General features: G+C 35.0%; 1 protein-coding gene across 1 annotated transcript in view; it reads right to left on the bottom strand.

Moving 5' to 3' along the window:
- PLA2G4A (phospholipase A2 group IVA) overlaps window positions 1–13,260 on the bottom strand; it is a 52,468-nt gene that overhangs the window by 16,835 nt on the left and 22,373 nt on the right. The window contains exons 11-12 of the mRNA XM_053469742.1: window positions 4,881–5,018; window positions 4,397–4,486 (exon numbers count right to left, since the gene is read on the bottom strand). Coding sequence (XP_053325717.1) covers window positions 4,397–4,486; window positions 4,881–5,018 — 228 coding nt within the window. The remainder of the gene's footprint in view (window positions 1–4,396; window positions 4,487–4,880; window positions 5,019–13,260) is intronic.

Below are 13,260 nucleotides of genomic sequence, written 5' to 3'. Positions count from 1 at the left end.
TTACTAATTATTAAGCTTCTTCAAGTCTTTACAACGATAAACAAAATGCAAGGGATGTTACAGCACACAATGTCAGATTTTCTACATCTTTGTCAATTGAGAGAAGAGATGAAGTTATTTATGCACAACACAGTTAAACAAATGAAGTTATAGTATTTGGTTACTCTAATTGACTTATTTAGTCATGAAATTAATGTTTCTATGAATTATGTGAAATGTTGATGTGTACAGACAAGTGCTCCCAGTTGTGTCAAAGCTTGCAACAAAGCCTAAATAGCACTGATCTACTCTTTTAGCCACTTTTTATGTTTAGACTTAATTATTTAAAAAATGATTTGATAAATATTGCATTTAAAACATAGTGTTTTGAAAGCCAGACTTTAGGTTACGCTGATGTACAAGGTATGTTTTAGGATATGATACAATGCAGTAATGCAATCAATTAGATCCAAGAAAACTTAGAATAATATTTTTGTTGGCCCCATTATATATATTTTCCAGGAACATATTGAAAACGACGTAGGAAATACAACATTTATAACATTTTATGCCAGGAAACTGTAGTGTAATGATAAAATCTTTACTACCATGTGAAACAGTCTAAAAAAACAGTAACAACACAAATAACTTCAAAACTTCCAGTATTTTGTGCTAAATTAGTAGGTGAGCAATATGAGGAAATGATGAATAAAAAAGAATCAAAGATTAAGTAAATTAAAGAGAAAAAAAAAACAATAGAAATCAAAACACTCACCATGGGTTCAAAAGAAGGGCAACACTAACAACTGAAATTAACAACCTTACAAAGTAGATTTAGATAGAAGCCATGTACTTTACAGAAGTCAAAATGGAATTTTCTCCTATAAAAAGGAACATTGAAATGTGTGTATGCTTTTTTTCACAGGAAAACAGTTCTAGTTAGGGGCTAGTGCCATCATTACTGACTTTTGTCTTGAAAGATTTCTAAGTTATCTGTTCATTCCTACATAAGTTTAATCGTATTAAAAAATATCATCCTTTTTGGTTAACAAATGGATTACTGATATCCAATGAAAGTGATATCAATATATGTGTAAACATGCATACATTATAACGAATTGGCCTTGTTTATAGTTATACTAACATAGATTATATGTAGTAATATGTACAGTACTTGTAAGATATTTCTTCCTAGTGACTGGGAGGTACTACGTACCGTATTTCCCCATGTATTTTTTTTTTTAAATGTGGGGTCTAAAAACTGGGTGTGTCGTATACAGTGGTTGTAGATTGCAGTTACTACTTCCCAGTACCTCCCTGCGGTCACACTGATGATTGACCCTGCCCCTTTCTGCATCCCAGTCCCTCCCTGCAGTCACTCTGATTGGCCCCGCCCCTTTCCTTATAGCATCCACACTTCTCAGCAAGTCATCTAACAGTAAGTATAAAATGTAAATTTGGGCTGCTGAAAGTTTGGGGAGGTGGGGGTTAATTTAGGGGTTAATTATGGTTAATGGGGTCTTTAGGGTTTATTTAGGGGCAGTTAATGGATGGGAGTGATGAGGATGATGAGTATGAATTTTATGATGAATAATAAATATTAACTTTATGTAATACATTTTTTTCAAATTCTGGGCCCCAAAATTAAGGTGCGTCTCATACACGGGGAAATACGATATTATTCTACACAACATTATTTCTTGTGTGAGTATTAAAAATAAAACAAAGAAAATACAGCTGACATTGAATCAAATTGCGAAGGTCTAAGGAACAATTTCAGACACCGTCCAAAACAATATTTTCATCCATTGATCTGTTATTGTGAAATAAATTAATTTATAATCATGTGCACCATAAATGTCTTAGTTTGTAAACACCATAATACTTCAATGAAGTTTAAAAAGGAAAGTAAAGCCCTCAATACAAACAAAATATTATTTGCAATTGTTTTCTTTTCTACAATAAAAAAGCAACAGCAATCTCCATAAATAAATGAATAGTTTAAAATAAACCGTGACACATACTTCTACAACAAAGAAGAAATTAAGTCTTCGGGGATGGAGGAAGCCAGGATAAAGCTTTTGTAAAGAAGCTGGTATTAGCAGTTCTCATGAATCATTCAACAAATAAGAAAGTGTATTACATGGTACTTTGGGAATTAGATACAATGGATATAGTACTCCATGTATATATATATATATATATATATATATATATATATATATATATATATATATATATATATATATATATATATATATATTGCCAGCCTGACTCAGAGGTCTACCCCTTTCTGTCAACACAGCCAGCATTACTTGGGCTGAAGCTAGGTGCACATGAAGAAAGGGTGGAAAGTAGACGCATCCAAAAATTGGTGAAAGCTCCTATCATCACACTGCAATAAAAAGGCTTGTCCTGAGGTCTAGTAGTCAACTGTCATACCTGTATTTCAGGATAAGACGTGTCTTATCTAAAACTACAGCACAGGAAGAATGAATACTTTTAACACATTGTTCTAGCCTTAGAGATGAGAGAAAAGGGATACCTTGACCTTCTAGGGAGTACATTTAATCTATACATATTTAGAAATTTTGAGTGCAATTTTATATGGGCAGTGCTTCTAGCTGACAAAACAAGACTAAATAGCTGCTGGGCTTTTTCACCTAGATTAAATTACTTAAACCATCGTAAGCACATATTTTCTCAAAGGTTTAAATTTTACATTAATCATACAAAAACAAACTATACCATGTGAAAATGTCACAAAAGGTAAACTAAATTAGCCTCCTAAAAGGACTAGGCCTGTTTATTTGTGCACTTTTATTTGATGTCAAAAACCTGTTTAAAGGGGAAGCATACCGTAAAAAGTGGAGAGACTTTTTTGGTCTTGCTATTTTACAATAAACTGCATTTAAGTTACAGCCTCCTGGTTGTCTTGAGCGTGTTTGAAGCAACCATACCACAAACCATAAAAAATACAACATAGCTGCTTTGAATTTAATCCCAAAAATGACAAAAAATTAAAAAGGATAAAATTAAAGAAAATGGGATAAATGAAAGCTATGTCTTTTGTGAATAAAGCAACACAGTAAACCTTTTTTTTCAGGGGGCCAATAGAAGAAGCTAGTGTCACCAGACTATGTTTATCAAAAATATTGTCAAATTATGCAATATAAACAGTGCTGAGGGCATAAGCAGGGCAAACACCCAAGCGCCTATAAATCCTCCAGGCTTCAGAGGAGCACTAGAGGCCTAGGAGCTAGAAACGCATGGGGAGTAGGTCATGTAAATGACGCACTCACAGGGGTGGCCAAATTTCCTCAGGTAGGAAAATCCTCACACCAATCCTGTGAAACACATATCAGAGATTGTATGCTTTTTTATTTCAAAATGATAATGTTAGCCTATTTACCAAGCTAGTGTACCACACATTTGCACTTGTTATGGCTGGAGCCTAAAACTTACACCGCAATGTGCACACATGAGCAGTTCTCCTGATATTACCCCCTGTCAGGATGCCAGAAAATTGAAAAAGTGTTTTAAGTAAAACACTGCTCTCTTAGCTGAAAAATAGGCTAGGCATACATTCTATTACAGAGTGTTGTGCATGTTTTTGAAAAATAAAAAAAGTTACATTCATTATGGAACACACAATGGGCTAAGATGGCTTATGCTTCATTTTAGGATTAAGCATAATATTAAAATAGTTAAAAAGGAAGTAAAAAAACAATTTTGAAAAAAAGAATAAAATAGCTAAAAGTCATTAAAAATTACAAGGGAACATTCTACTCTGTTCACATTTGAAATGTATTAAAATTCAATAAATAGTATCCTTGCCTTTATTACACTACATTCTTGTGGTCAAAACAAAATGCAAACAGTTGTCCTAGGGGTAATATCAACCTTTAAAATATTAGATCATACGGTTTAGAAATATTTGTTTGTGAAGGTTAGGTATGCTCCTGTATTGTAAACGTATTCTAGCAGAGCCAAACACGCTCCCACCAATAATGAACAAAACATTAACAGCATACTTTCAAGTCTAAAAATAAAGTTTAAAAAACACAATTGCAGTTTAGCAAGTCATCCTTCCCCAAACAGTCCCTCTCATATTATCCAATTCCACTTCAAGTTTGTGAGGGCAAAACCCTATCTCTTTCTGTAGCAATGTCTTAACGTGTGTTAATGTTTTCAACTCTTAGTTGCCTTTGTTAAATATTTCAATGTTCAGTAATGAAATGCAATGGAATTTCCTAGCCTAAGACAAATGTACCGGTAATTTAATGTTATGATACATAATTCTGTTACTGAAATTGATTAAAGTGTCAATTGTTATATTTTCTATAGGATGGATGCATGAGAGGATATATCATGTATTCTGCACATTAGGCACATTATTGTGGTTCTTTTATATTACCTAGTTCTTCCTCCATCGTGACACCTTTGATGTGATTGGAAACACCAAGGACTCTATTGAACAATATGGAAAAAGCACTGCCCCAAACACCTTGAAAAACAAAGGAAAAAGTAAGGTATCCAATAGAATTATAAATTTATAATAAATGGAGCTGAAAATAAGAAAATAAAGGAAATAACTTTACTCGAATCACTGGAATATAAACAATGGTTCTTTTTTAAATGTTTATTATTTTTTTTTGTACTAAATGATGGATTATATAGAGATTATCTTTTAAAAGGAAAGCCATATTTCTCCCCCCAAAAAAAACAATAAATAATTTGTGTTAAATTTCCCTTTTCCTCATTAAATGAAGAAGAGAGAAATTAAAGTTAGATAAGTACATAACAGAAATGTAGAAAACGTCATCAAGAAGCTTGAAAAGCCTTCGTCCGGAAGGGGTTAAAGACGTGATATCTTTTCTCGACATTATTCTCTTACTCACCCATTAAGAAGTGCAGAGGGTTTTCCTCGTACTTTTTTATTACAGTTCCCATAAAAAACTTGCTTCCAAAAAGGTCAGGAGGCATAAAGGTACCGTATTTGGCCATTCCTATTTCAAAAGGAGAAAATTCCACCCAATCTGGAAAGGAAGGAACACATCATCATGTTAAAATACATTACACCTGTTTAGTTTTATTAGAAGTTTACAACATTAGGATTGAGACAGTACCTCTTCTAAATTTGGAATATTTCAAATATCATTTGCTGACTGCCAAACATGTCTGGTAGACATACTGCTGAAAGTCTCTACCAATGCTGTTTGGGCAATATCAGTTACAAGTCTCACTTTTTTGTCTTCTGCTGATTCAACAAAAACGAGTACATGCAGTGGTTGAGCTTTTTGGACTTTAAAAGGGGAAGTTCCATGGGGAACAAAAAGTGGGAATTAGAAACATTACTGCATACAGCACTTGAATTTAGAATAGACAAAAAACAAATTTCATCTCCTTTTGTGACAATAATCTTCCTTAATCCACAAACCTGGAGCCTGCCACTGTTGCCAGTCATGCAATATACTAGGCACATTTCTCACAATCAATACACCTGGCTGATTCTTTATGGCAATGCTATAAAGCCCATTCCTACCTAGACTTTTATTAATCAGAATGCCTGAAGAGGTGATTAACATAGCCATTGTACTCTTTACCATAAGCAGTATACTGAGTCTGGGAGTTTGTCTAGTACAGGGGTGTCCAAGTTTTATCTGCAGTGGGCCACTTCATCAGAAATGTATGTGTGCGTGGGCCGCACTCATTTTTCACTGAGGGAAAATACGGCCTTTTAGCTTTATAATGCATATTAATACAGGGTTAATTTGGCGATAATGAAAAAAGCAGTGGAAAAGATTTTTTGATGAACTTTTATATGTCATTCTATCAATACTAAATTACTTAAACGGTAAAACAAAGTCAGTCCACAAAACATTTTAGCCAAATAAAACTACACAAGGCTGGAGCACACTGTGGGTACAAGCGGGATTTAAGTTGGCTGATGCACACTGGAGGCAGGGTCGGATTAAGAGCATCACGGGCCTGGTGCTGAGGATTTTGGTGGCCATTTTTTTGGAAATAAATAGACAGAATCTTAACTCCTCGGCATCCATGTGTATCGGATAAAGGTGACATCAGTGCTTGGCAGATAATACAAGATAGAATCTTATGTGACGTGACTGGGAGTAATCAGTACACTAAAAAAGTCATCATACACGAGACACTTGAAGCCACAATTCAGTGCCACTAATCCTTTTTAATAAAATATGCAGATTGAAATAGAGTAAATAGCACAAAACCTTCCCTTTTCCCCTCATTGTTTTCTGGGCCAAAAAAGTGTTGTCCTCTGAAGTGACTACAAATTCAGGAGGGCGTTTTATCTCTGGATAAGTAAAAATTAAATAGTTCTATTTATTCCGGCAGTAAGCAAAGTGCCAGGAAACAGACAACCAAATACACACAACAGGACAGGCTGTGCCGCACCGACCCTCACACACACACACCAGGACAGGCTCTGCCACACCAACACCAAAACGTCACGTCTTAAAATGGGTGTGGCGAAGACCTGAGACACTGCTGCCACTGGGTGGCACGGTGTGTGCACGCCGGCCGCTTTAACTTCATTAGGCAGGCGGCCGGCCGAGGTGTTCTTACAGCTTACTCTTCTTACAGTTCTTACTCTTACGACGGCTGCTTTGAATGATGGTCTGCCGGCCCACCCGGAAATCTCCCGGGGGCCAGTCCAGCACCTCGAAGTCTGGCGGGCTGCATTTGGCGCGCACGTTGGACGTCCCTGGTCTAGTAGATCGGGCTAAGATAACAGAGCTAGCAGACATACGCATGGCTAATATGTAGCTGTCTGATAACAATATATTATCCAGGACTTGTTTTAAAAAAAGAGCAACACTATATTTTTAATATATTAGTAATATATTAAAATATATTACTAATATATTAAAAATATAATATAATATATTATATTTTTAATATATTAGTAATAAAAAAAAATATTGGGCCCCCTTTAAATCTTTTTTCAACCTGTGCAACTATGTACATGCCCTTCCCATGCAGCAACATATTCCCTGTCTAGACTCCCAGAATAACTGATAAATCTGATTTAGTCAATCTGCTGTTGAAGTTCAGTATAGCACGACGTTTGCATTTGACTCATTTTGCAGTTATGCCCAGGATTACAAGTATATTGTAAATATTAAAAATCTTGAAACGGAAATCTAATGGAAAGGAGTAATTTCCTCCCACTTATGACATCATTATTCTCTTCGTCACAATTCAGTAATAGGTAGAGCTGATGAGTTACATCTACAAAGTTCATACAGTTAGGCATAGTGCTCATAAATTTAAACCATAGGGAAAAAATGTTTCACTCTAACCATGATTATAAAATGCAATACCGCACTAAGAACAGTGATAAAGAAATTTCTCAAAGTTGTATTGTTACAACAAGGTAGTTGTAGAATATGTATTAATAGAAACACAATCTAATTTTGTGCATTACATAAATAGGATTATTAGATAACACGTATACTCTGGTTATTTACCCGACTCTTTCAGTGCACCAAACCACTCAAATTCACATTGAAAAGAACTCTCTGCAATGCGATCACTGTAATTTGAATTTTGGGAATTCTTTTTAAATCTTTAAGAGCATTGGGATAGATGTTTTGCTTTTCATTTCCAAAACAGAGTTTCTCTTTTAAACCCAAATGTGATAATTTGCCATACATAGTGGAAGAGGATATGTTTTCTTGGGCCAAAATAGAAACACATTTATAGTTAGATACGTTTCTTTCCGTTGGCCCAAGAAAAGTGATCAACCTTCACCTGACATCTTTTTTTCTAAATTGGCCCACAAAAAAGTATATTAGATACTCCCTGCCTGGGCTAATACCGCTATTGCATTTGAAGAGGAAATAATGATCATAAGGTCTGCTCTTAAACCGGATTAAATGCTGGAGATAAATCTCTTGCGAAAAGCAATTCTCAAATAGACTGTAATGGAAAGATTTATATAATCAGATATATACTGGCCCAGATTCAGTTTTTCCATCACAATATTGGCAACATTTTCGATCCATGAAGTTTAACCTTACCCTTTATCTTTAATAATCTTCAGATTGGCTTCCAGGCACTTACACATAAACACTCTGCATCTTGAAGGAAATTTGGCAAGAAGACTGTTGTAATTTTTTTTTTTGCATGGTTAGATTAGTGTTATACATGTCTCCTTCAGTTTAACATCATTTTGGAGATCAGACGCCAGCATTTAATCAAATGCCTTAATGTTCCTTGGAAATAAATATTACAATATTTCAAATAATAACTAACTATCCCGTAATAGAAAGTGGCCACCATATACATATCAATTTAAGGAATGATGACTAGTAGCATGAGTTAAAATAAGTGAGTGAAATTTTACAAATAGTCTTAAAAGCATCCATTAGATGACCTATATAATATAAAAGAAAGGGAAAAATATAAAACCAAACAGAATTGTTATATTAAAATAAATGGCACATTTATATTGCTACTAATGAAATGAGAAATCATTGCAATTAGTTCCCTTATCAGTTGCACATATTGGGTGAATAGATGAAGTAATAATCCGTGGTATGCATTTCATTATAGTAAGACAAGACAAGAAACGGTTAAAGGTCAGTGACTCTTCAATATTCCAAAATGCTGTAATAATGGTCGGGAAGATGTTTTACGTGACAAAAATAGCTTAGTTCCCTCATCAGTCATATTTATTTTGAATTATAAATGATGGCAATATCTTAAGGAATGATAAGTGGAATAGTTTTCCCCAAGAGCGAGATAAGGAAAGAGAGGGGTCAGGGTTAAGAGTGCAAGGCCAGTGATTAAACAAATATTCCCAAATATTGTAATCATGCGTGAGCATGTGTGATATTTTATTGCGACAAAACAATTAAAGAAAAATAAACCATTGTTACAGCTGCACAGATTCATGTATTAAGGAAGTGAATGGCAACCAGCCTTTGTTTTATATTGAGGTGTAAATGCCACAATGCATCAGAAGCATTATCAACTTGGGAACTTCCCTGTAGCTACAAAGGCGCTTCAACTTTGTCCTATATGAGACATGCAACAGTCACTGTGACCTTTTCATCAACACTAGATAAACCTACTGTGTGCGGCATTTACAGTTTACATCCTTTCTTAAAATATAAATACTTGTTTTTTGCGTTTTTACCCCCAGAGTCACTTTAAAAGGGACACCATCATTTAAAAAGATTAGGTTATGCATGAAAAAGTAAAGTAGCTTAGAGGATACAGGTAAAAAGTAAAAATCATGTTTTTTGGATGCTTATTTTCTTCACCATTAGCCAACCATATAACCAATGTTTGCTTCTCTAATTATGGTTAGGAAAAAAAAATAACAGAAAATCTCTTATTCACAAAATGCACATGCCCTAATCTTACATTTTTCCATGTTTTTTATTTTTTTGCAAACTTCAGTTTTAAATTGACCATGCATATTATACACATGCACAGTAAAAAAGGAAAGTTTAAAACAAATTACAAAGAATTTAAGAAAGCACACATTTAACACTTGCTTGCAACAATAAGTGTTAAGTGCAAAAAAGAAATCAGCATTTTTAATTATGACAAATGTTAATAAATTCTGCTTCCTTTTGGATAAAAATACAACAGTAATATTTAACACTTAAACAAACAAAATGAACTCAAAGCAAACAGAGCGATTAAGAAAATGTAAAGAATGCATGCTCTGGTATATAGCAGCACCGGATTCACTGGTTTAGAACAGATTGCTTTAGCAGGTCCGTATCCAATATTCACTCAAGTATTGCAGCTGGCACACAAGGATACACATGCCTTTTTGTATACTCCAAAACAAAGATTGAGTTTCTAGGTAGAGCCTCCAGAAATCGTTTTCCTGCTGGCTAAATCATAGTTTACTTTTGTTGGAATTAATTGTTCTAAGAATAGCGTGAACAAACAGTAAATTGCCTTCAGCTTTATTCACATCTACTTGAAACCCCTAATTTGCCTCTGAATAATGTGCATTAAATAACTTGAGGTTGTGTATTATTGTTTTAGGTAACCAATACAAAGAATCCGACCTTGCAAGTTGTATGAGAGTTGTCAATGAAGCAGATACCGTCCAACGGTTAAATAATACTATTATACTATGAAACTGGATCAACAAGTAAAAATCTTTGCACAATGCGCATATTACACAACTGAAACTAATCATGAATAGTAACCGTGTAGGCTCTAAACTGCCATGGAGTCTTTTCTGTAAAGCATGGTACTGGCCCAAAATGATCATCTTTGACCCAAGCAAGGTCTTCAAATTTATTAACTAATCAAATCCAGCAACCAGTTCCCTGCTGAAGGAAACCAATTCCCCAAACCATAATGTAACATCTAGAATCTTGGCAGGTATACAACTCTTGTCTTGGAAAAATACTTTCAATGCAACCACAATGAAAACTGCGAGTGTAAATATTATTGCTTTTTCCCTTAGTATGTTCGATTTACTTAGTTGTCCCCAATCACAGATTGTCAGGATTATTAACACAGACAGAGCATCCTGCACTTGTATACAAGGATCCTAATGAGAGAAAAAACCATCAGTAACACTGAGTTACATACTTTGCATTTTATCATTTCCTAATGAGATTTATGGAACTAAATGGAAGACCTGGGTGAACTTTAATTCTCGAAAGGCAAACCTCTGTTGGGCCATAGACAAATATCTTATGCATTTAAGTGAAAACTATATCACATAAAACTCTGATTTCTGGGGCATTATACACTAATTCACCCTAAGCAGACACTAAAGCCAACTTGGGCTAAATTTGTATATTACAGTGTAATAGATGCATGCATGTATAAGAATATGCTTATACCAGTAAGCGCTTCAGATGTAGGTATATTTTAGTTATGTTTAGGTATATTTTAGTTATGTATACATAAGTACAATGAAGTGATTCTGCTTGCTAGGACCGTTCCAAACAGGAAATATATTTTTACCCTATCAACTTCGAACTATATTAAGTTTCTTAATAATAGTACAAGTATGTTGCCCTCACTAAACCCAATTTCATTTGTACATAGCCACATGCTAGGGCAGCCCCTCTCGAGCCTATGAGACAGACCCACACCCTGTCACAGGAAGTCCACTCTATTCACAGTCCTGGCAGGAATTGCCCCTGGGAGAAACCATTTAAGGTAGGGAGTAGGTGAAATCTATTTTTCTTAGTTTTGCCTTAATCTCCCAGCAGTTTAATTGCCTCTATCCAAGCTCTAACATAGAGGGGTTAGCCAAGAGATTGGAAGACAATCAGAGGGAAAAAAGGCCCAAGTGGACCTGCCTTCAACGTCCAGCGGTAACGATGTCTCTGCCGAAGGCAACCTATTCCTCAAACCATTATGTAAGATCTAGGATCTTGGCATGTATACATCAGCCTTTCACTTGGAAAAATGCTTTCAATAAAAACAAATCTCTTCCCCCACCATTTGCCAATTCTAACACCCCATCTAATATTGTTTCTTGGAAAACAAATATTAAAATAAATGAAACATCCACAAAAAAACATTATTTAAACAATAAATGCAGCCTCGTGGACAGCATTAAAACATCTCTATAAAGATGGAAGAATAATCAAATGGTACTGTTCCCCTTACATGGCTGTTTTGGAAATATTTATATATTCTTGCTAGTCGTTTGCCGAAGGTGTAAATATGTGTCGGATTGCACATTAATACAGTGTCTAGATTTGGTATATTCAAGGTGATCTAAGGTGTCTTGAAAGTTTGCACTCTGTTGTATTTTGTTAGGCTACACCCCAATAATCCACTGTTACCAAATGTTTTTTCTCCCTACAAGGCTGTAGCATTCATTAGTGACACATTCAAGGAAATATGATGGCGCTATATAAATGATAAAAAAATAAATAAAAGAAACATCAACAACTTTGTCACATCATAGGACATAATCAAGCTTACAATTGCTCCAAATCTTACCTTCCACAATGATGATGAACTACAACATCACAAAAGCCACTCATTTAGTTATATTCACATGAAAAACCTCTAATGAAGCTTTTTCGTTTTATTGTGCCGTTTCTGAGTCAGATAAGGTATATTCTAACTAGCGACAAGTAATTTGCTTCAGACGTCAGAAAAAAGCGCTTCATAAAAAGTAAAATTGTTCCACATTATTCTAACCTGTCCTAGGAGATTTATTGCTTACTTCACATTTACGTCTTTTTGGCAATGAGGTCAGGGGATCCATCACGCTAGTTATATGGGACATCTCAAACAAATATAATTACGGGATAGCATTGTTTTAAGACTTTTATAGTATGCATTCTTGCTGATCAAAGCTGGAGCCATAAACACAAGGGTTACATAAAGCTTTTTTCTTAATGTGTTTGAAACAGAATATATAAATGTAAGCCAGGCATTTCATCACACGTGGTATTTTTCCACTATAGCCTCGAAAAAGATGTTTTTTTACAGGCTGCTTTCTCTGGATGATCAGGATTGTCTCTTCCAGAGAATTATCAGGTCGCCTACAACCATTCACTGTCATTGCTATAAGAATCATGACAGTCAGCTACATTTGTAGAGGGGAATCTAGATACTTCTACTGATTTGGACTGAAAACACAAGTCTTTCACTGCTTCTGGTTTCAGAGCTGATCTGCTACAAGTCAACAACTGGAGAAAATGTGACATCTGAAAATGTATGCCTTGTTTTCCAAAAAACGCCAATGGCAAATGAAGAATAACGTTAGCTTCTATCAGAGAAGACAATGTTGAAGAAGTCAAGACAAGAGCAAGGATGTGCGACAGAAACATCCAAATACATGAGTGGATTTAACAAAATACAGGAGGGAGGTTTATTTTAAAGGAGGAGTAATGTTAAAAAGGAGATAGATTTGTGTATCTGTCCCAAAACAGAAAAAAACAAAAGGTACTGTCTGGGTATCTACTAAGGTATCATTTTCTGTAGCTGTCTGCAGACGTGAGCTGATGAGGTCAGTACGCAACTCAATATTACGAAGTCAAAGTTATGTTTGAAGTTTATTGCCCCATAAACCATAAGCGGGAAGATATTTCCAATACAACAACATTTACACCTACCATATGACTACTTTTGAGATACTCCTAACATTTGTATATACACTTTCAGATTGGTTTCTTATCCTGATGATAAGATTTCAGCATGCCTCCGATCTCCACTTCCTGACAGCTTTTTAAGTTGACTTTTAACATATTGCATAACTGGTGGGTGAAACTGGAAACATGATGAAGTGTC

This window comes from Spea bombifrons, chromosome 6, assembly GCF_027358695.1.
Source record: "Spea bombifrons isolate aSpeBom1 chromosome 6, aSpeBom1.2.pri, whole genome shotgun sequence".
Taxonomy (NCBI): Eukaryota; Metazoa; Chordata; class Amphibia; order Anura; family Pelobatidae; genus Spea; species Spea bombifrons.
The sequence above is the reverse complement of the archived record's forward strand: the minus strand, read 5'-3'. Positions and strand labels throughout refer to the sequence as shown.